Source organism: Chiloscyllium plagiosum, unplaced genomic scaffold (assembly GCF_037043375.1).
Source record: "Chiloscyllium plagiosum isolate Xiang-an unplaced genomic scaffold, Cpla_swu_hap1 HiC_scaffold_53X, whole genome shotgun sequence".
NCBI classification, from domain to species: Eukaryota; Metazoa; Chordata; class Chondrichthyes; order Orectolobiformes; family Hemiscylliidae; genus Chiloscyllium; species Chiloscyllium plagiosum.
The window spans coordinates 27,963,693-27,985,800 of NW_028270191.1; the positions used below are offsets into that span (position 1 = coordinate 27,963,693).

At 50.7% G+C, this 22,108-nt stretch overlaps 1 protein-coding gene across 1 annotated transcript in view; it reads right to left on the minus strand.

Annotated features, from left to right (window-relative positions):
* Positions 1–22,108, minus strand: part of LOC148134717 (disco-interacting protein 2 homolog B-A-like) — a gene marked incomplete at its 5' end in the record, with an annotated part of 50,552 nt that overhangs the window by 11,686 nt on the left and 16,758 nt on the right. Inside the window, one exon of the mRNA XM_087985507.1 lies at positions 401–575. Within this exon, the coding sequence (XP_087841633.1) occupies positions 401–575 (175 nt within the window). The remainder of the gene's footprint in view (positions 1–400; positions 576–22,108) is intronic.

Sequence of the window (22,108 nt, forward strand, 5' to 3'; positions counted from 1 at the left end):
AGGGTGCTGTGGGAGGGTCAGTGCTGAGGGAGCGGGTGCTGTGGGAGGGTCAGTGCTGAGGGAGAGGGTGCTGTGGGAGGGTCAGCGCTGAGGGAGTGGGTGCTGTGGGAGGGTCAGTGCTGAGGGAGAGGGTGCTGTGGGAGGGTCAGCGCTGAGGGAGTGGGTGCTGTGGGAGGGTCAGTGCTGAGGGAGTGGGTGCTGTTGGAGGGTCAGTGCTGAGGGAGTGGGCGCTGTGGGAGGGTCAGTGCTGAGGGAGCGGGTGCAGTGTGAGGGTCAGTGCTGAGGGAGTGGGCGCTGTGGGAGGGTCAGCGCTGAGGGAGCGGGCACCATTACGTGGCTGCGGTGGTTATGTGGTGTGCGGGTGGGCGCAGGGTGGTGTGTAATGGTGTGCGTCACTTACCCCCACTGGCCTCAGTGAGCTCAGTCCTGCGAACGAAACCGAGGTAGCCCGTCCTGGCCCACAGGGTGTGGACGTCGCCAAAGCTAAGCCTGGTGTCGAAGTGGTCAGCCTGGAGGTTCTCGTCCCCATCGATGGCGTAATAGCCACTGGAATTGTGGGCGCTGCTCACCCAGATCTGAGGGGAGGAGGTTGGGGGAACATTGTTAGTAATATCCTGGAGTCAACACCCCGTCTTCTCTTCCCCGCGTCCCCCGGTGGGACTTGCCAAGCAAAGACAGAATTCTCAGCGCGCCCCCCCCCTCCATCCTTCCTGACCTGTCGACAGCCCGCACAGCTCCCCTTGCACAGACCTCCCCCTGATCAGCCCGCACCCCCTCTGTTATGAGGCTGAGGGTGTACACTGTATCGTTAAGGAGAGAGTGAGTCCTGTCTTGCAAAGAGAGCTTGCAGGCACCTACCACATCACGAGCCAGCAGTCCCGGAGTGTACTGGGATATCGGAAATATCTAACACTGGGCATGACTAGGTAGCGGTCCCGGAGTGTACTGGGATATCGGAAATATCTAACACTGGGCGTGACTAGGTAGCAGTCCCGGAGTGTACTGGGATATCGGAAATATCTAACACTGGGCGTGACTAGGTAGCGGTCCCGGAGTGTACTGGGATATCGGAAATATCTAACACTGGGTGTGACTAGGTAGCAGTCCCGGAGTGTACTGGGATATCGGAAATATCTAACACTGGGTGTGACTAGGTAGCGGTCCCAGAGTGTACTGGGATATCGGAAATATCTAACACTGGGCGTGACTAGGTAGCAGTCCCGGAGTGTACTGGGATATCGGAAATATCTAACACTGGGTGTGACTAGGTAGCGGTCCCGGAGTGTACTGGGATATCGGAAATATCTAACACTGGGCGTGACTACGTAGCGGTCCCAGAGTGTACTGGGATATCGGAAATATCTAACACTGGGTGTGACTAGGTAGCAGTCCCAGAGTGTACTGGGATTATGGAAATATCTAACACTGGGTGTGACTAGGTAGCAGTCCCAGAGTGTACTGGGATATCGGAAATATCTAACACTGGGTGTGACTAGGTAGCAGTCCCGGAGTGTACTGGGATATCGGAAATATCTAACACTGGGTGTGACTAGGTAGCGGTCCCAGAGTGTACTGGGATATCGGAAATATCTAACACTGGGCGTGACTAGGTAGCAGTCCCAGAGTGTACTGGGATATCGGAAATATCTAACACTGGGTGTGACTAGGTAGCAGTCCCGGAGTGTACTGGGATATCGGAAATATCTAACACTGGGCGTGACTAGGTAGCGGTCCCAGAGTGTACTGGGATTATGGAAATATCTAACACTGGGTGTGACGAGGTAGCGGTCCCAGAGTGTACTGGGATATCGGAAATATCTAACACTGGGTGTGACTAGGTAGCAGTCCCAGAGTGTACTGGGATATCGGAAATATCTAACACTGGGCGTGACTAGGTAGCGGTCCCAGAGTGTACTGGGATTATGGAAATATCTAACACTGGGTGTGACTAGGTAGCAGTCCCGGAGTGTACTGGGATATCGGAAATATCTAACACTGGGCGTGACTAGGTAGCAGTCCCGGAGTGTACTGGGATATCGGAAATATCTAACACTGGGTGTGACTAGGTAGCAGTCCCAGAGTGTACTGGGATATCGGAAATATCTAACACTGGGTGTGACTAGGTAGCAGTCCCGGAGTGTACTGGGATATCGGAAATATCTAACACTGGGCGTGACTAGGTAGCGGTCCCAGAGTGTACTGGGATTATGGAAATATCTAACACTGGGTGTGACTAGGTAGCAGTCCCGGAGTGTACTGGGATATCGGAAATATCTAACACTGGGCGTGACGAGGTAGCGGTCCCAGAGTGTACTGGGATATCGGAAATATCTAACACTGGGTGTGACTAGGTAGCAGTCCCAGAGTGTACTGGGATATCGGAAATATCTAACACTGGGCGTGACTAGGTAGCGGTCCCAGAGTGTACTGGGATATCGGAAATATCTAACACTGGGCGTGACTAGGTAGCAGTCCCAGAGTGTACTGGGATATCGGAAATATCTAACACTGGGCGTGACTAGGTAGCAGTCCCAGAGTGTACTGGGATATCGGAAATATCTAACACTGGGTGTGACTAGGTAGCAGTCCCAGAGTGTACTGGGATATCGGAAATATCTAACACTGGGCGTGACTAGGTAGCAGTCCCAGAGTGTACTGGGATATCGGAAATATCTAACACTGGGCGTGACTAGGTAGCAGTCCCAGAGTGTACTGGGATATCGGAAATATCTAACACTGGGCGTGACTAGGTAGCGGTCCCAGAGTGTACTGGGATATCGGAAATATCTAACACTGGGCGTGACTAGGTAGCAGTCCCAGAGTGTACTGGGATATCGGAAATATCTAATACTGGGTGTGACTAGGTAGCAGTCCCAGAGTGTACTGGGATATCGGAAATATCTAATACTGGGCGTGACTAGGTAGCGGTCCCAGAGTGTACTGGGATATCGGAAATATCTAACACTGGGCGTGACTAGGTAGCGGTCCCAGAGTGTACTGGGATATCGGAAATATCTAACACTGGGTGTGACTAGGTAGCAGTCCCGGAGTGTGCTGGGATATCGGAAATATCTAACATTGGGCGTGACTAGGTAGCGGTCCCGGAGTGTACTGGGATATCGGAAATATCTAACACTGGGCGTGACTAGGTAGCAGTCCCAGAGTGTACTGGGATATCGGAAATATCTAACACTGGGCGTGACTAGGTAGCAGTCCCAGAGTGTACTGGGATATCGGAAATATCTAACACTGGGCGTGACTAGGTAGCAGTCCCAGAGTGTACTGGGATTATGGAAATATCTAACACTGGGCGTGACTAGGTAGCGGTCCCAGAGTGTACTGGGATATCGGAAATATCTAACACTGGGTGTGACTAGGTAGCAGTCCCGGAGTGTACTGGGATATCGGAAATATCTAACATTGGGCGTGACTAGGTCGCGGTCCCGGAGTGTACTGGGATATCGGAAATATCTAACATTGGGCGTGACTAGGTAGCGGTCCCGGAGTGTACTGGGATATCGGAAATATCTAACACTGGGCGTGACTAGGTAGCGGTCCCGGAGTGTACTGGGATATCGGAAATATCTAACACTGGGCGTGACTAGGTAGCGGTCCCAGAGTGTACTGGGATTATGGAAATATCTAACACTGGGTGTGACTAGGTAGCAGTCCCGGAGTGTACTGGGATATCGGAAATATCTAACACTGGGCGTGACGAGGTAGCGGTCCCAGAGTGTACTGGGATATCGGAAATATCTAACACTGGGTGTGACTAGGTAGCAGTCCCAGAGTGTACTGGGATATCGGAAATATCTAACACTGGGCGTGACTAGGTAGCGGTCCCAGAGTGTACTGGGATATCGGAAATATCTAACACTGGGCGTGACTAGGTAGCAGTCCCAGAGTGTACTGGGATATCGGAAATATCTAACACTGGGCGTGACTAGGTAGCAGTCCCAGAGTGTACTGGGATATCGGAAATATCTAACACTGGGTGTGACTAGGTAGCAGTCCCAGAGTGTACTGGGATATCGGAAATATCTAACACTGGGCGTGACTAGGTAGCAGTCCCAGAGTGTACTGGGATATCGGAAATATCTAACACTGGGCGTGACTAGGTAGCAGTCCCAGAGTGTACTGGGATATCGGAAATATCTAACACTGGGCGTGACTAGGTAGCGGTCCCAGAGTGTACTGGGATATCGGAAATATCTAACACTGGGCGTGACTAGGTAGCAGTCCCAGAGTGTACTGGGATATCGGAAATATCTAATACTGGGTGTGACTAGGTAGCAGTCCCAGAGTGTACTGGGATATCGGAAATATCTAATACTGGGCGTGACTAGGTAGCGGTCCCAGAGTGTACTGGGATATCGGAAATATCTAACACTGGGCGTGACTAGGTAGCGGTCCCAGAGTGTACTGGGATATCGGAAATATCTAACACTGGGTGTGACTAGGTAGCAGTCCCGGAGTGTGCTGGGATATCGGAAATATCTAACATTGGGCGTGACTAGGTAGCGGTCCCGGAGTGTACTGGGATATCGGAAATATCTAACACTGGGCGTGACTAGGTAGCAGTCCCAGAGTGTACTGGGATATCGGAAATATCTAACACTGGGCGTGACTAGGTAGCAGTCCCAGAGTGTACTGGGATATCGGAAATATCTAACACTGGGCGTGACTAGGTAGCAGTCCCAGAGTGTACTGGGATTATGGAAATATCTAACACTGGGCGTGACTAGGTAGCGGTCCCAGAGTGTACTGGGATATCGGAAATATCTAACACTGGGTGTGACTAGGTAGCAGTCCCGGAGTGTACTGGGATATCGGAAATATCTAACATTGGGCGTGACTAGGTCGCGGTCCCGGAGTGTACTGGGATATCGGAAATATCTAACATTGGGCGTGACTAGGTAGCGGTCCCGGAGTGTACTGGGATATCGGAAATATCTAACACTGGGCGTGACTAGGTAGCGGTCCCGGAGTGTACTGGGATATCGGAAATATCTAACACTGGGCGTGACTAGGTAGCAGTCCCAGAGTGTACTGGGATATCGGAAATATCTAACACTGGGCGTGACTAGGTAGCAGTCCCGGAGTGTACTGGGATATCGGAAATATCTAACACTGGGCGTGACTAGGTAGCGGTCCCAGAGTGTACTGGGATATCGGAAATATCTAACACTGGGCGTGACTAGGTAGCAGTCCCAGAGTGTACTGGGATATCGGAAATATCTAACACTGGGTGTGACTAGGTAGCAGTCCCGGAGTGTACTGGGATATCGGAAATATCTAACACTGGGCGTGACTAGGTAGCAGTCCCGGAGTGTACTGGGATATCGGAAATATCTAACACTGGGCGTGACTAGATAGCAGTCCCAGAGTGTACTGGAATATCGGAAATATCTAACACTGGGCGTGACTAGGTAGCGGTCCCAGAGTGTACTGGGATATCGGAAATATCTAACGCTGGGTGTGACTAGGTAGCAGTCCCGGAGTGTACTGGGATATCGGAAATATCTAACACTGGGCGTGACTAGGTAGCAGTCCCAGAGTGTACTGGGATATCGGAAATATCTAACCCTGGGCGTGACTAGGCAGCGGTCCCAGAGTGTACTGGGATATCGGAAATATCTAACACTGGGTGTGACTAGGTAGCGATCCCAGAGTGTACTGGGATATCGGAAATATCTAACACTGGGTGTGACTAGGTAGCAGTCCCGGAGTGTACTGGGATATCGGAAATATCTAACACTGGGTGTGACTAGGTAGCGGTCCCGGAGTGTACTGGGATATTGGAAATATCTAACACTGGGCGTGACTAGGTAGCAGTCCCAGAGTGTACTGGGATATCGGAAATATCTAACACTGGGCGTGACGAGGTAGCGGTCCCGGAGTGTACTGGGATATCGGAAATATCTAACACTGGGCGTGACTAGGTAGCAGTCCCGGAGTGTACTGGGATATCGGAAATATCTAACACTGGGCGTGACTAGGTAGCGGTCCCGGAGTGTACTGGGATATCGGAAATATCTAACACTGGGTGTGACTAGGTAGCAGTCCCGGAGTGTACTGGGATATCGGAAATATCTAACACTGGGTGTGACTAGGTAGCGGTCCCAGAGTGTACTGGGATATCGGAAATATCTAACACTGGGCGTGACTAGGTAGCAGTCCCGGAGTGTACTGGGATATCGGAAATATCTAACACTGGGTGTGACTAGGTAGCGGTCCCGGAGTGTACTGGGATATCGGAAATATCTAACACTGGGCGTGACTACGTAGCGGTCCCAGAGTGTACTGGGATATCGGAAATATCTAACACTGGGTGTGACTAGGTAGCAGTCCCAGAGTGTACTGGGATTATGGAAATATCTAACACTGGGTGTGACTAGGTAGCAGTCCCAGAGTGTACTGGGATATCGGAAATATCTAACACTGGGTGTGACTAGGTAGCAGTCCCGGAGTGTACTGGGATATCGGAAATATCTAACACTGGGTGTGACTAGGTAGCGGTCCCAGAGTGTACTGGGATATCGGAAATATCTAACACTGGGCGTGACTAGGTAGCAGTCCCAGAGTGTACTGGGATATCGGAAATATCTAACACTGGGTGTGACTAGGTAGCAGTCCCGGAGTGTACTGGGATATCGGAAATATCTAACACTGGGCGTGACTAGGTAGCGGTCCCAGAGTGTACTGGGATTATGGAAATATCTAACACTGGGTGTGACGAGGTAGCGGTCCCAGAGTGTACTGGGATATCGGAAATATCTAACACTGGGTGTGACTAGGTAGCAGTCCCAGAGTGTACTGGGATATCGGAAATATCTAACACTGGGCGTGACTAGGTAGCGGTCCCAGAGTGTACTGGGATTATGGAAATATCTAACACTGGGTGTGACTAGGTAGCAGTCCCGGAGTGTACTGGGATATCGGAAATATCTAACACTGGGCGTGACTAGGTAGCAGTCCCGGAGTGTACTGGGATATCGGAAATATCTAACACTGGGTGTGACTAGGTAGCAGTCCCAGAGTGTACTGGGATATCGGAAATATCTAACACTGGGTGTGACTAGGTAGCAGTCCCGGAGTGTACTGGGATATCGGAAATATCTAACACTGGGCGTGACTAGGTAGCGGTCCCAGAGTGTACTGGGATTATGGAAATATCTAACACTGGGTGTGACTAGGTAGCAGTCCCGGAGTGTACTGGGATATCGGAAATATCTAACACTGGGCGTGACGAGGTAGCGGTCCCAGAGTGTACTGGGATATCGGAAATATCTAACACTGGGTGTGACTAGGTAGCGGTCCCAGAGTGTACTGGGATATCGGAAATATCTAACACTGGGCGTGACTAGGTAGCGGTCCCAGAGTGTACTGGGATATCGGAAATATCTAACACTGGGCGTGACTAGGTAGCAGTCCCAGAGTGTACTGGGATATCGGAAATATCTAACACTGGGCGTGACTAGGTAGCAGTCCCAGAGTGTACTGGGATATCGGAAATATCTAACACTGGGTGTGACTAGGTAGCAGTCCCAGAGTGTACTGGGATATCGGAAATATCTAACACTGGGCGTGACTAGGTAGCAGTCCCAGAGTGTACTGGGATATCGGAAATATCTAACACTGGGCGTGACTAGGTAGCAGTCCCAGAGTGTACTGGGATATCGGAAATATCTAACACTGGGCGTGACTAGGTAGCGGTCCCAGAGTGTACTGGGATATCGGAAATATCTAACACTGGGCGTGACTAGGTAGCAGTCCCAGAGTGTACTGGGATATCGGAAATATCTAATACTGGGTGTGACTAGGTAGCAGTCCCAGAGTGTACTGGGATATCGGAAATATCTAATACTGGGCGTGACTAGGTAGCGGTCCCAGAGTGTACTGGGATATCGGAAATATCTAACACTGGGCGTGACTAGGTAGCGGTCCCAGAGTGTACTGGGATATCGGAAATATCTAACACTGGGTGTGACTAGGTAGCAGTCCCGGAGTGTGCTGGGATATCGGAAATATCTAACATTGGGCGTGACTAGGTAGCGGTCCCGGAGTGTACTGGGATATCGGAAATATCTAACACTGGGCGTGACTAGGTAGCAGTCCCAGAGTGTACTGGGATATCGGAAATATCTAACACTGGGCGTGACTAGGTAGCAGTCCCAGAGTGTACTGGGATATCGGAAATATCTAACACTGGGCGTGACTAGGTAGCAGTCCCAGAGTGTACTGGGATTATGGAAATATCTAACACTGGGCGTGACTAGGTAGCGGTCCCAGAGTGTACTGGGATATCGGAAATATCTAACACTGGGTGTGACTAGGTAGCAGTCCCGGAGTGTACTGGGATATCGGAAATATCTAACATTGGGCGTGACTAGGTCGCGGTCCCGGAGTGTACTGGGATATCGGAAATATCTAACATTGGGCGTGACTAGGTAGCGGTCCCGGAGTGTACTGGGATATCGGAAATATCTAACACTGGGCGTGACTAGGTAGCGGTCCCGGAGTGTACTGGGATATCGGAAATATCTAACACTGGGCGTGACTAGGTAGCGGTCCCAGAGTGTACTGGGATTATGGAAATATCTAACACTGGGTGTGACTAGGTAGCAGTCCCGGAGTGTACTGGGATATCGGAAATATCTAACACTGGGCGTGACGAGGTAGCGGTCCCAGAGTGTACTGGGATATCGGAAATATCTAACACTGGGTGTGACTAGGTAGCAGTCCCAGAGTGTACTGGGATATCGGAAATATCTAACACTGGGCGTGACTAGGTAGCGGTCCCAGAGTGTACTGGGATATCGGAAATATCTAACACTGGGCGTGACTAGGTAGCAGTCCCAGAGTGTACTGGGATATCGGAAATATCTAACACTGGGCGTGACTAGGTAGCAGTCCCAGAGTGTACTGGGATATCGGAAATATCTAACACTGGGTGTGACTAGGTAGCAGTCCCAGAGTGTACTGGGATATCGGAAATATCTAACACTGGGCGTGACTAGGTAGCGGTCCCGGAGTGTACTGGGATATCGGAAATATCTAACACTGGGCGTGACTAGGTAGCGGTCCCAGAGTGTACTGGGATATCGGAAATATCTAACACTGGGCGTGACTAGGTAGCAGTCCCAGAGTGTACTGGGATATCGGAAATATCTAATACTGGGTGTGACTAGGTAGCAGTCCCAGAGTGTACTGGGATATCGGAAATATCTAATACTGGGCGTGACTAGGTAGCGGTCCCAGAGTGTACTGGGATATCGGAAATATCTAACACTGGGCGTGACTAGGTAGCGGTCCCAGAGTGTACTGGGATATCGGAAATATCTAACACTGGGTGTGACTAGGTAGCAGTCCCGGAGTGTGCTGGGATATCGGAAATATCTAACATTGGGCGTGACTAGGTAGCGGTCCCGGAGTGTACTGGGATATCGGAAATATCTAACACTGGGCGTGACTAGGTAGCAGTCCCAGAGTGTACTGGGATATCGGAAATATCTAACACTGGGCGTGACTAGGTAGCAGTCCCAGAGTGTACTGGGATATCGGAAATATCTAACACTGGGCGTGACTAGGTAGCAGTCCCAGAGTGTACTGGGATTATGGAAATATCTAACACTGGGCGTGACTAGGTAGCGGTCCCAGAGTGTACTGGGATATCGGAAATATCTAACACTGGGTGTGACTAGGTAGCAGTCCCGGAGTGTACTGGGATATCGGAAATATCTAACACTGGGCGTGACTAGGTAGCGGTCCCAGAGTGTACTGGGATATCGGAAATATCTAACGCTGGGTGTGACTAGGTAGCAGTCCCGGAGTGTACTGGGATATCGGAAATATCTAACACTGGGCGTGACTAGGTAGCAGTCCCAGAGTGTACTGGGATATCGGAAATATCTAACCCTGGGCGTGACTAGGCAGCGGTCCCAGAGTGTACTGGGATATCGGAAATATCTAACACTGGGTGTGACTAGGTAGCGATCCCAGAGTGTACTGGGATATCGGAAATATCTAACACTGGGTGTGACTAGGTAGCAGTCCCGGAGTGTACTGGGATATCGGAAATATCTAACACTGGGTGTGACTAGGTAGCGGTCCCGGAGTGTACTGGGATATTGGAAATATCTAACACTGGGCGTGACTAGGTAGCAGTCCCGGAGTGTACTGGGATATCGGAAATATCTAACACTGGGCGTGACTAGGTAGCGGTCCCGGAGTGTACTGGGATATCGGAAATATCTAACACTGGGTGTGACTAGGTAGCAGTCCCGGAGTGTACTGGGATATCGGAAATATCTAACACTGGGCGTGACTAGGTAGCAGTCCCGGAGTGTACTGGGATATCGGAAATATCTAACACTGGGTGTGACTAGGTAGCAGTCCCAGATTGTACTGGGATATCGGAAATATCTAACACTGGGCGTGACTAGGTAGCGGTCCCAGAGTGTACTGGGATATCGGAAATATCTAACACTGGGTGTGACTAGGTAGCAGTCCCGGAGTGTACTGGGATATCGGAAATATCTAACACTGGGCGTGACTAGGTAGCAGTCCCAGAGTGTACTGGGATATCGGAAATATCTAACACTGGGTGTGACTAGGTAGCAGTCCCGGAGTGTACTGGGATATCGGAAATATCTAACACTGGGCGTGACTAGGTAGCAGTCCCGGAGTGTACTGGGATATCGGAAATATCTAACACTGGGCGTGACTAGGTAGCAGTCCCGGAGTGTACTGGGATATCGGAAATATCTAACACTGGGCGTGACTAGGTAGCAGTCCCGGAGTGTACTGGGATATCGGAAATATCTAACACTGGGCGTGACTAGGTAGCAGTCCCAGAGTGTACTGGGATATCGGAAATATCTAACACTGGGTGTGACTAGGTAGCAGTCCCGGAGTGTACTGGGATATCGGAAATATCTAACACTGGGCGTGACTAGGTAGCAGTCCCAGACTGTACTGGGATATCGGAAATATCTAACACTGGGCGTGACTAGGTAGCAGTCCCGGAGTGTACTGGGATATCGGAAATATCTAACACTGGGTGTGACTAGGTAGCAGTCCCAGAGTGTACTGGGATATCGGAAATATCTAACACTGGGCGTGACTAGGTAGCAGTCCCAGAGTGTACTGGGATATCGGAAATATCTAACACTGGGCGTGACTAGGTAGCAGTCCCGGAGTGTACCGGGATATCGGAAATATCTAACACTGGGCGTGACTAGGTAGCAGTCCCAGAGTGTACTGGGATATCGGAAATATCTAACCCTGGGCGTGACTAGGCAGCGGTCCCAGAGTGTACTGGGATATCGGAAATATCTAACACTGGGTGTGACTAGGTAGCGATCCCAGAGTGTACTGGGATATCGGAAATATCTAACACTGGGTGTGACTAGGTAGCAGTCCCGGAGTGTACTGGGATATCGGAAATATCTAACACTGGGTGTGACTAGGTAGCGGTCCCAGAGTGTACTGGGATATCGGAAATATCTAACACTGGGTGTGACTAGGTAGCAGTCCCGGAGTGTACTGGGATATCGGAAATATCTAACACTGGGCGTGACTAGGTAGCAGTCCCAGAGTGTACTGGGATATCGGAAATATCTAACACTGGGCGTGACTAGGTAGCGGTCCCAGAGTGTACTGGGATATCGGAAATAAATAACACTGGGCGTGACTAGGTAGCAGTCCCGGAGTGTACTGGGATATCGGAAATATCTAACACTGGGCGTGATTAGGTAGCGGTCCCGGAGTGTACTGGGATATCGGAAATATCTAACACTGGGCGTGACTAGGTAGCAGTCCCGGAGTGTACTGGGATATCGGAAATATCTAACACTGGGCGTGACTAGGTAGCGGTCCCAGAGTGTACTGGGATATCGGAAATATCTAACGCTGGGTGTGACTAGGTAGCAGTCCCGGAGTGTACTGGGATATCGGAAATATCTAACACTGGGCGTGACTAGGTAGCAGTCCCAGAGTGTACTGGGATATCGGAAATATCTAACCCTGGGCGTGACTAGGCAGCGGTCCCAGAGTGTACTGGGATATCGGAAATATCTAACACTGGGTGTGACTAGGTAGCGGTCCCAGAGTGTACTGGGATATCGGAAATATCTAACACTGGGTGTGACTAGGTAGCAGTCCCGGAGTGTACTGGGATATCGGAAATATCTAACACTGGGTGTGACTAGGTAGCGGTCCCAGAGTGTACTGGGATATCGGAAATATCTAACACTGGGTGTGACTAGGTAGCAGTCCCGGAGTGTACTGGGATATCGGAAATATCTAACACTGGGCGTGACTAGGTAGCAGTCCCAGAGTGTACTGGGATATCGGAAATATCTAACACTGGGCGTGACTAGGTAGCGGTCCCAGAGTGTACTGGGATATCGGAAATATCTAACACTGGGTGTGACTAGGTAGCAGTCCCAGAGTGTACTGGGATATCGGAAATATCTAACACTGGGCGTGACTAGGTAGCAGTCCCAGAGTGTACTGGGATATCGGAAATATCTAACACTGGGCGTGACTAGGTAGCAGTCCCGGAGTGTACTGGGATATCGGAAATATCTAACACTGGGCGTGACTAGGTAGCGGTCCCAGAGTGTACTGGGATATCGGAAATATCTAACACTGGGCGTGACTAGGTAGCAGTCCCGGAGTGTACTGGGATATCGGAAATATCTAACACTGGGCGTGACTAGGTAGCAGTCCCGGAGTGTACTGGGATATCGGAAATATCTAACACTGGGCGTGACTAGGTAGCGGTCCCAGAGTGTACTGGAATATCGGAAATATCTAACACTGGGCGTGACTAGGTAGCGGTCCCGGAGTGTACTGGGATATCGGAAATATCTAACACTGGGCGTGACTAGGTAGCAGTCCCAGAGTGTACTGGGATATCGGAAATATCTAACACTGGGCGTGACTAGGTAGCGGTCCCGGAGTGTACTGGGATATCGGAAATATCTAACACTGGGTGTGACTAGGTAGCAGTCCCAGAGTGTACTGGGATATCGGAAATATCTAACACTGGGTGTGACTAGGTAGCAGTCCCGGAGTGTACTGGGATATCGGAAATATCTAACACTGGGCGTGACTAGGTAGCAGTCCCAGAGTGTACTGGGATATCGGAAATATCTAACACTGGGTGTGACTAGGTAGCAGTCCCGGAGTGTACTGGGATATCGGAAATATCTAACACTGGGCGTGACTAGGTAGCAGTCCCAGAGTGTACTGCGATATCGGAAATATCTAACACTGGGCGTGACTAGGTAGCGGTCCCAGAGTGTACTGGGATATCGGAAATATCTAACACTGGGCGTGACTAGGTAGCGGTCCCGGAGTGTACTGGGATATCGGAAATATCTAACACTGGGCGTGACTAGGTAGCGGTCCCAGAGTGTACTGGGATATCGGAAATATCTAACACTGGGCGTGACTAGGTAGCAGTCCCGGAGTGTACTGGGATATCGGAAATATCTAACACTTGGCGTGATTAGGTAGCAGTCCCGGAGTGTACTGGGATATCGGAAATATCTAACACTGGGCGTGACTAGGTAGCAGTCCCGGAGTGTACTGGGATATCGGAAATATCTAACACTGGGCGTGACTAGGTAGCGGTCCCAGAGTGTACTGGGATATCGGAAATATCTAACGCTGGGTGTGACTAGGTAGCAGTCCCGGAGTGTACTGGGATATCGGAAATATCTAACACTGGGCGTGACTAGGTAGCAGTCCCAGAGTGTACTGGGATATCGGAAATATCTAACCCTGGGCGTGACTAGGCAGCGGTCCCAGAGTGTACTGGGATATCGGAAATATCTAACACTGGGTGTGACTAGGTAGCGGTCCCAGAGTGTACTGGGATATCGGAAATATCTAACACTGGGTGTGACTAGGTAGCAGTCCCGGAGTGTACTGGGATATCGGAAATATCTAACACTGGGTGTGACTAGGTAGCGGTCCCAGAGTGTACTGGGATATCGGAAATATCTAACACTGGGTGTGACTAGGTAGCAGTCCCGGAGTGTACTGGGATATCGGAAATATCTAACACTGGGCGTGACTAGGTAGCAGTCCCAGAGTGTACTGGGATATCGGAAATATCTAACACTGGGCGTGACTAGGTAGCGGTCCCAGAGTGTACTGGGATATCGGAAATATCTAACACTGGGTGTGACTAGGTAGCAGTCCCAGAGTGTACTGGGATATCGGAAATATCTAACACTGGGCGTGACTAGGTAGCAGTCCCAGAGTGTACTGGGATATCGGAAATATCTAACACTGGGCGTGACTAGGTAGCAGTCCCGGAGTGTACTGGGATATCGGAAATATCTAACACTGGGCGTGACTAGGTAGCGGTCCCAGAGTGTACTGGGATATCGGAAATATCTAACACTGGGCGTGACTAGGTAGCAGTCCCGGAGTGTACTGGGATATCGGAAATATCTAACACTGGGCGTGACTAGGTAGCGGTCCCAGAGTGTACTGGAATATCGGAAATATCTAACACTGGGTGTGACTAGGTAGCGGTCCCGGAGTGTACTGGGATATCGGAAATATCTAACACTGGGCGTGACTAGGTAGCGGTCCCGGAGTGTACTGGGATATCGGAAATATCTAACACTGGGTGTGACTAGGTAGCAGTCCCAGAGTGTACTGGGATATCGGAAATATCTAACACTGGGCGTGACTAGGTAGCAGTCCCGGAGTGTACTGGGATATCGGAAATATCTAACATTGGGCGTGACTAGGTAGCAGTCCCGGAGTGTACTGGGATATCGGAAATATCTAACACTGGGCGTGATTAGGTAGCAGTCCCAGAGTGTACTGGGATATCGGAAATATCTAACACTGGGCGTGACTAGGTAGCAGTCCCGGAGTGTACTGGGATATAGGAAATATCTAACACTGGGCGTGACTAGGTAGCAGTCCCGGAGTGTACTGGGATATCGGAAATATCTAACACTGGGCGTGACTAGGTAGCAGTCCCAGAGTGTACTGGGATATCGGAAATATCTAACACTGGGCGTGACTAGGTAGCAGTCCCAGAGTGTACTGGGATATCGGAAATATCTAACACTGGGCGTGACTAGGTAGCGGTCCCGGAGTGTACTGGGATATCGGAAATATCTAACGCTGGGTGTGACTAGGTAGCAGTCCCGGAGTGTACTGGGATATCGGAAATATCTAACACTGGGCGTGACTAGGTAGCCGTCCCGGAGTGTACTGGGATATCGGAAATATCTAACACTGGGCGTGACTAGGTAGCGGTCCCAGAGTGTACTGGGATATCGGAAATATCTAACACTGGGTGTGACTAGGTAGCAGTCCCAGAGTGTACTGGGATATCGGAAATATCTAACACTGGGCGTGACTAGGTAGCAGTCCCGGAGTGTACTGGGATATCGGAAATATCTAACACTGGGTGCGACTAGGTAGCATCCCGGAGTGTACCGGGATATCGGAAATATCTAACACTGGGCATGACTAGGTAGCAGTCCCAGAGTGTACTGGGATATCGGAAATATCTAACACTGGGCGTGACTAGGTAGCAATCCCAGAGTGTACTGGGATATCGGAAATATCTAACACTGGGCGTGACTAGGTAGCAGTCCCAGAGTGTACTGGGATATCGGAAATATCTAACGCTGGGTGTGACTAGGTAGCAGTCCCGGAGTGTACTGGGATATCGGAAATATCTAACACTGGGCGTGACTAGGTAGCAGTCCCGGAGTGTACCGGGATATCGGAAATATCTAACACTGGGCATGACTAGGTAGCGGTCCCAGAGTGTACTGGGATATCGGAAATATCTAACACTGGGCGTGACTAGGCAGCGGTCCCGGAGTGTACTGGGATATCGGAAATATCTAACACTGGGTGTGACTAGGTAGCGGTCCCAGAGTGTACTGGGATATCGGAAATATCTAACACTGGGTGTGACTAGGTAGCGGTCCCAGAGTGTACTGGGATATCGGAAATATCTAACACTGGGTGTGACTAGGTAGCAGTCCCAGAGTGTACTGGGATATCGGAAATATCTAACACTGGGCGTGACTAGGTAGCGGTCCCAGAGTGTACTGGGATATCGGAAATATCTAACACTGGGTGTGACTAGGTAGCGGTCCCAGAGTGTACCGGGATATCGGAAATATCTAACACTGGGCGTGACTAGGTAGCGGTCCCAGAGTGTACTGGGATATCGGAAATATCTAACACTGGGTGTGACTAGGTAGCGGTCCCAGAGTGTACCGGGATATCGGAAATATCTAACACTGGGCGTGACTAGGTAGCAGTCCCAGAGTGTACTGGGATATCGGAAATATCTAACACTGGGTGTGACTAGGTAGCGGTCCCAGAGTGTACTGGGATATCGGAAATATCTAACACTGGGCGTGACTAGGTAGCGGTCCCAGAGTGTACTGGGATATCGGAAATATCTAACACTGGGTGTGACTAGGTAGCAGTCCCGGAGTGTACTGGGATATCGGAAATATCTAACACTGGGCGTGACTAGGTAGCGGTCCCGGAGTGTACTGGGATATCGGAAATATCTAACACTGGGCGTGACTAGGTAGCGGTCCCGGAGTGTACTGGGATATCGGAAATATCTAACACTGGGCGTGACTAGGTAGCAGTCCCGGAGTGTACTGGGATATCGGAAATATCTAACACTGGGCATGACTAGGTAGCAGTCCCAGAGTGTACTGGGATATCGGAAATATCTAACACTGGGCGTGACTAGGTAGCGGTCCCAGAGTGTACTGGGATATCGGAAATATCTAACACTGGGCGTGACTAGGTAGCAGTCCCGGAGTGTACTGGGATATCGGAAATATCTAACACTGGGCGTGACTAGGTAGCAGTCCCGGAGTGTACTGGGATTATGGAAATATCTAACACTGGGCGTGACTAGGTAGCGGTCCCAGAGTGTACTGGGATATCGGAAATATCTAACACTGGGTGTGACTAGGTAGCAGTCCCGGAGTGTACTGGGATATCGGAAATATCTAACACTGGGCGTGACTAGGTAGCAGTCCCGGAGTGTACTGGGATTATGGAAATATCTAACACTGGGCGTGACTAGGTAGCAGTCCCAGAGTGTACTGGGATATCGGAAATATCTAACACTGGGTGTGACTAGGTAGCGGTCCCAGAGTGTACTGGGATATCGGAAATATCTAACACTGGGCGTGACTAGGTAGCAGTCCCAGAGTGTACTGGGATATCGGAAATATCTAACACTGGGCGTGACTAGGCAGCGGTCCCGGAGTGTACTGGGATATCGGAAATATCTAACACTGGGCGTGACTAGGTAGCAGTCCCGGAGTGTACTGGGATATCGGAAATATCTAACACTGGGCATGACTAGGTAGCAGTCCCGGAGTGTACTGGGATATCGGAAATATCTAACACTGGGCGTGACTAGGTAGCAGTCCCAGAGTGTACTGGGATATCGGAAATATCTAACACTGGGCGTGACTAGGTAGCAGTCCCAGAGTGTACTGGGATATCGGAAATATCTAACACTGGGCGTGACTAGGTAGCGGTCCCAGAGTGTACTGGGATATCGGAAATATCTAACACTGGGCGTGACTAGATAGCGGTCCCGGAGTGTACTGGGATTATGGAAATATCTAACACTGGGCGTGACTAGGTAGCGGTCCCAGAGTGTACTGGGATATCGGAAATATCTAACACTGGGTGTGACTAGGTAGCAGTCCCGGAGTGTACTGGGATATCGGAAATATCTAACACTGGGCGTGACTAGGTAGCGGTCCCAGACTGTACTGGGATATCGGAAATATCTAACACTGGGTGTGACTAGGTAGCAGTCCCGGACTGTACTGGGATATCGGAAATATCTAACACTGGGTGTGACTAGGTAGCGGTCCCAGAGTGTACTGGGATATCGGAAATATCTAACACTGGGTGTGACTAGGTAGCGGTCCCAGAGTGTACTGGGATATCGGAAATATCTAACACTGGGTGTGACTAGGTAGCAGTCCCAGAGTGTACTGGGATATCGGAAATATCTAACACTGGGCGTGACTAGGTAGCGGTCCCAGAGTGTACTGGGATATCGGAAATATCTAACACTGGGTGTGACTAGGTAGCGGTCCCAGAGTGTACCGGGATATCGGAAATATCTAACACTGGGCGTGACTAGGTAGCAGTCCCAGAGTGTACTGGGATATCGGAAATATCTAACACTGGGTGTGACTAGGTAGCGGTCCCAGAGTGTACTGGGATATCGGAAATATCTAACACTGGGCGTGACTAGGTAGCGGTCCCAGAGTGTACTGGGATATCGGAAATATCTAACACTGGGTGTGACTAGGTAGCAGTCCCGGAGTGTACTGGGATATCGGAAATATCTAACACTGGGCGTGACTAGGTAGCGGTCCCGGAGTGTACTGGGATATCGGAAATATCTAACACTGGGCGTGACTAGGTAGCGGTCCCGGAGTGTACTGGGATATCGGAAATATCTAACACTGGGCGTGACTAGGTAGCAGTCCCGGAGTGTACTGGGATATCGGAAATATCTAACACTGGGCATGACTAGGTAGCAGTCCCAGAGTGTACTGGGATATCGGAAATATCTAACACTGGGCGTGACTAGGTAGCGGTCCCAGAGTGTACTGGGATATCGGAAATATCTAACACTGGGCGTGACTAGGTAGCAGTCCCGGAGTGTACTGGGATATAGGAAATATCTAACACTGGGCGTGACTAGGTAGCAGTCCCGGAGTGTACTGGGATATCGGAAATATCTAACACTGGGCGTGACTAGGTAGCAGTCCCAGAGTGTACTGGGATATCGGAAATATCTAACACTGGGCGTGACTAGGTAGCAGTCCCAGAGTGTACTGGGATATCGGAAATATCTAACACTGGGCGTGACTAGGTAGCGGTCCCGGAGTGTACTGGGATATCGGAAATATCTAACGCTGGGTGTGACTAGGTAGCAGTCCCGGAGTGTACTGGGATATCGGAAATATCTAACACTGGGCGTGACTAGGTAGCCGTCCCGGAGTGTACTGGGATATCGGAAATATCTAACACTGGGCGTGACTAGGTAGCGGTCCCAGAGTGTACTGGGATATCGGAAATATCTAACACTGGGTGTGACTAGGTAGCAGTCCCAGAGTGTACTGGGATATCGGAAATATCTAACACTGGGCGTGACTAGGTAGCAGTCCCGGAGTGTACTGGGATATCGGAAATATCTAACACTGGGCGCGACTAGGTAGCATCCCGGAGTGTACCGGGATATCGGAAATATCTAACACTGGGCATGACTAGGTAGCAGTCCCAGAGTGTACTGGGATATCGGAAATATCTAACACTGGGCGTGACTAGGTAGCAGTCCCGGAGTGTACTGGGATATCGGAAATATCTAACACTGGGCGTGACTAGGTAGCAGTCCCGGAGTGTACCGGGATATCGGAAATATCTAACACTGGGCATGACTAGGTAGCGGTCCCAGAGTGTACTGGGATATCGGAAATATCTAACACTGGGCGTGACTAGGCAGCGGTCCCGGAGTGTACTGGGATATCGGAAATATCTAACACTGGGTGTGACTAGGTAGCGGTCCCAGACTGTACTGGGATATCGGAAATATCTAACACTGGGTGTGACTAGGTAGCGGTCCCAGAGTGTACTGGGATATCGGAAATATCTAACACTGGGTGTGACTAGGTAGCGGTCCCAGAGTGTACTGGGATATCGGAAATATCTAACACTGGGTGTGACTAGGTAGCAGTCCCAGAGTGTACTGGGATATCGGAAATATCTAACACTGGGCGTGACTAGGTAGCGGTCCCAGAGTGTACTGGGATATCGGAAATATCTAACACTGGGTGTGACTAGGTAGCGGTCCCAGAGTGTACCGGGATATCGGAAATATCTAACACTGGGCGTGACTAGGTAGCGGTCCCAGAGTGTACTGGGATATCGGAAATATCTAACACTGGGTGTGACTAGGTAGCGGTCCCAGAGTGTACCGGGATATCGGAAATATCTAACACTGGGCGTGACTAGGTAGCAGTCCCAGAGTGTACTGGGATATCGGAAATATCTAACACTGGGTGTGACTAGGTAGCAGTCCCGGAGTGTACTGGGATATCGGAAATATCTAACATTGGGCGTGACTAGGTCGCGGTCCCGGAGTGTACTGGGATATCGGAAATATCTAACATTGGGCGTGACTAGGTAGCGGTCCCGGAGTGTACTGGGATATCGCTAATATCTAACACTGGGCGTGACTAGGTAGCGGTCCCGGAGTGTACTGGGATATCGGAAATATCTAACACTGGGTGTGACTAGGTAGCGGTCCCGGAGTGTACTGGGATATCGGAAATATCTAACACTGGGCGTGACTAGGTAGCAGTCCCAGAGTGTACTGGGATATCGGAATTATCTAACACTGGGCGTGACTAGGTAGCAGTCCCAGAGTGTACTGGGATATCGGAAATATCTAATATTGGGCGTGACTAGGTAGCAGTCCCGGAGTGTACTGGGATATCGGAAATATCTAACATTGGGCGTGACTAGGCAGCAGTCCCAGAGTGTACTGGGATTTTGGAAATATCTAACGCTGGGCGTGACTAGGTAGCAGTCCAGGAATGTACTGGGATATCGGAAATATCTAACGCTGGGCGTGACTAGGTAGCAGTCCCAGAGTGTACTGGGATATTAGAAATATCTAACACCGAGATGTGAAATAGATACCTGAGCATTGGTCGCTGTTTTGACAACAAATTGAATGTAACCAATGAGTTTAAATTATCTGGGAAAAGTGAGGACTGCAGATGCTGGCGATCAGAGTCGGGAGGGTGGCGCAGGGAAAGCTCCAGACAGCATCCGAGGAGCTGGAAAATTCGACATTTCGGGCTGCTGCCCTACTTTGCCGGAGCGGGAGGGGGTAGTTCAATTGGGCGCCACGGGCCGTTGGGCTTGTCTAATGCGCGAGTGTCCCAGAGAGGTTCTCTGAAACAAATAGGCGTCCTGTGTTCCCAGTGCATAGGAGACCGCACCGAGAGCGGTAGATCAGCCAATTAATTTCAAAAGACACTTTGGGACTCAGGACCAATTAAATTCAAATCTGATGGTGTTGACAACTTGAAACCAATCCAGACAATGAGGTCGGCAGTAACGTGGACAGTGAGGGTGGGGGGGGTGATCAGAGATTGCAGCAGGACCTAGATCAGCTGGGGAAGTGGGCCAGGAAACGGCAAACGCAGTTTAACATCGATAACTGCGAGGTGTTGCATTTTGGGAAGGCAAACCGAGGTGGGAGTTTCCTGGTGAACGGTCGGGGCCTTAAGGAGTGGAGTGGGGACAGAGGGAGCTTGGGGTTCAGCTGCACGGTTCTCTGGAAGTGGAGTCCCAGGTGGAAAGGGCAGTGAGGAAGGGTTTAGACACACTGGCCCTCCCATCAGTCAGGGCACTGAGCATCGACGTTGGGACGTTATGTCGCATTTATCCAGGGCGTTGGTGAGGCCGCACTCGGAGTATCGGGTTCGGGTTCAGTCACCTCACTACAGGAAGGATGTTATTAAAGGGGGGAAAGGGGGGATGGGGGGAGGTGGGAGAAATGTACAGGGGTTTTGCCGGGACCCGAGGGTCTGAGTTACCGGGAGAGGTTGGACAAGCGAGGGCTGTTTCCTTTAGAGACTGAGAGGGGCGGGGGGGACCTTACAGAGGTGTGTAAGATGGCGAGGGGCGTGGACAGGGTGATGGCACTCAGTCTTTTCCCCCCAGGGTTGGGGGCAATCGAGGTCTAGAGGGGCATCGGTTTAAGGTGAGAGGGGGGAAGGGAACCTGAGGGGGGAGCAGTTTTCCCCCAGAGGGTGGTACGGATGTGGGCCGAGGGAAGTGGTAGGGGCTGGTACAATGACAGCATTTAAAAGGCACCTGGATGGGGGACAGGAACAGGAAGGGGTTTAGAGGGAGATGGGCCGAGTGCTGGGGAACGGGGACTGGGTTAGGTCAGGGATATCTGGGTCAGCACGGCCGGGCCGGGCCGAAGGGCCTGTTTCCGTGCTGCACGTCTCTGTGACCCTCAGTGGGA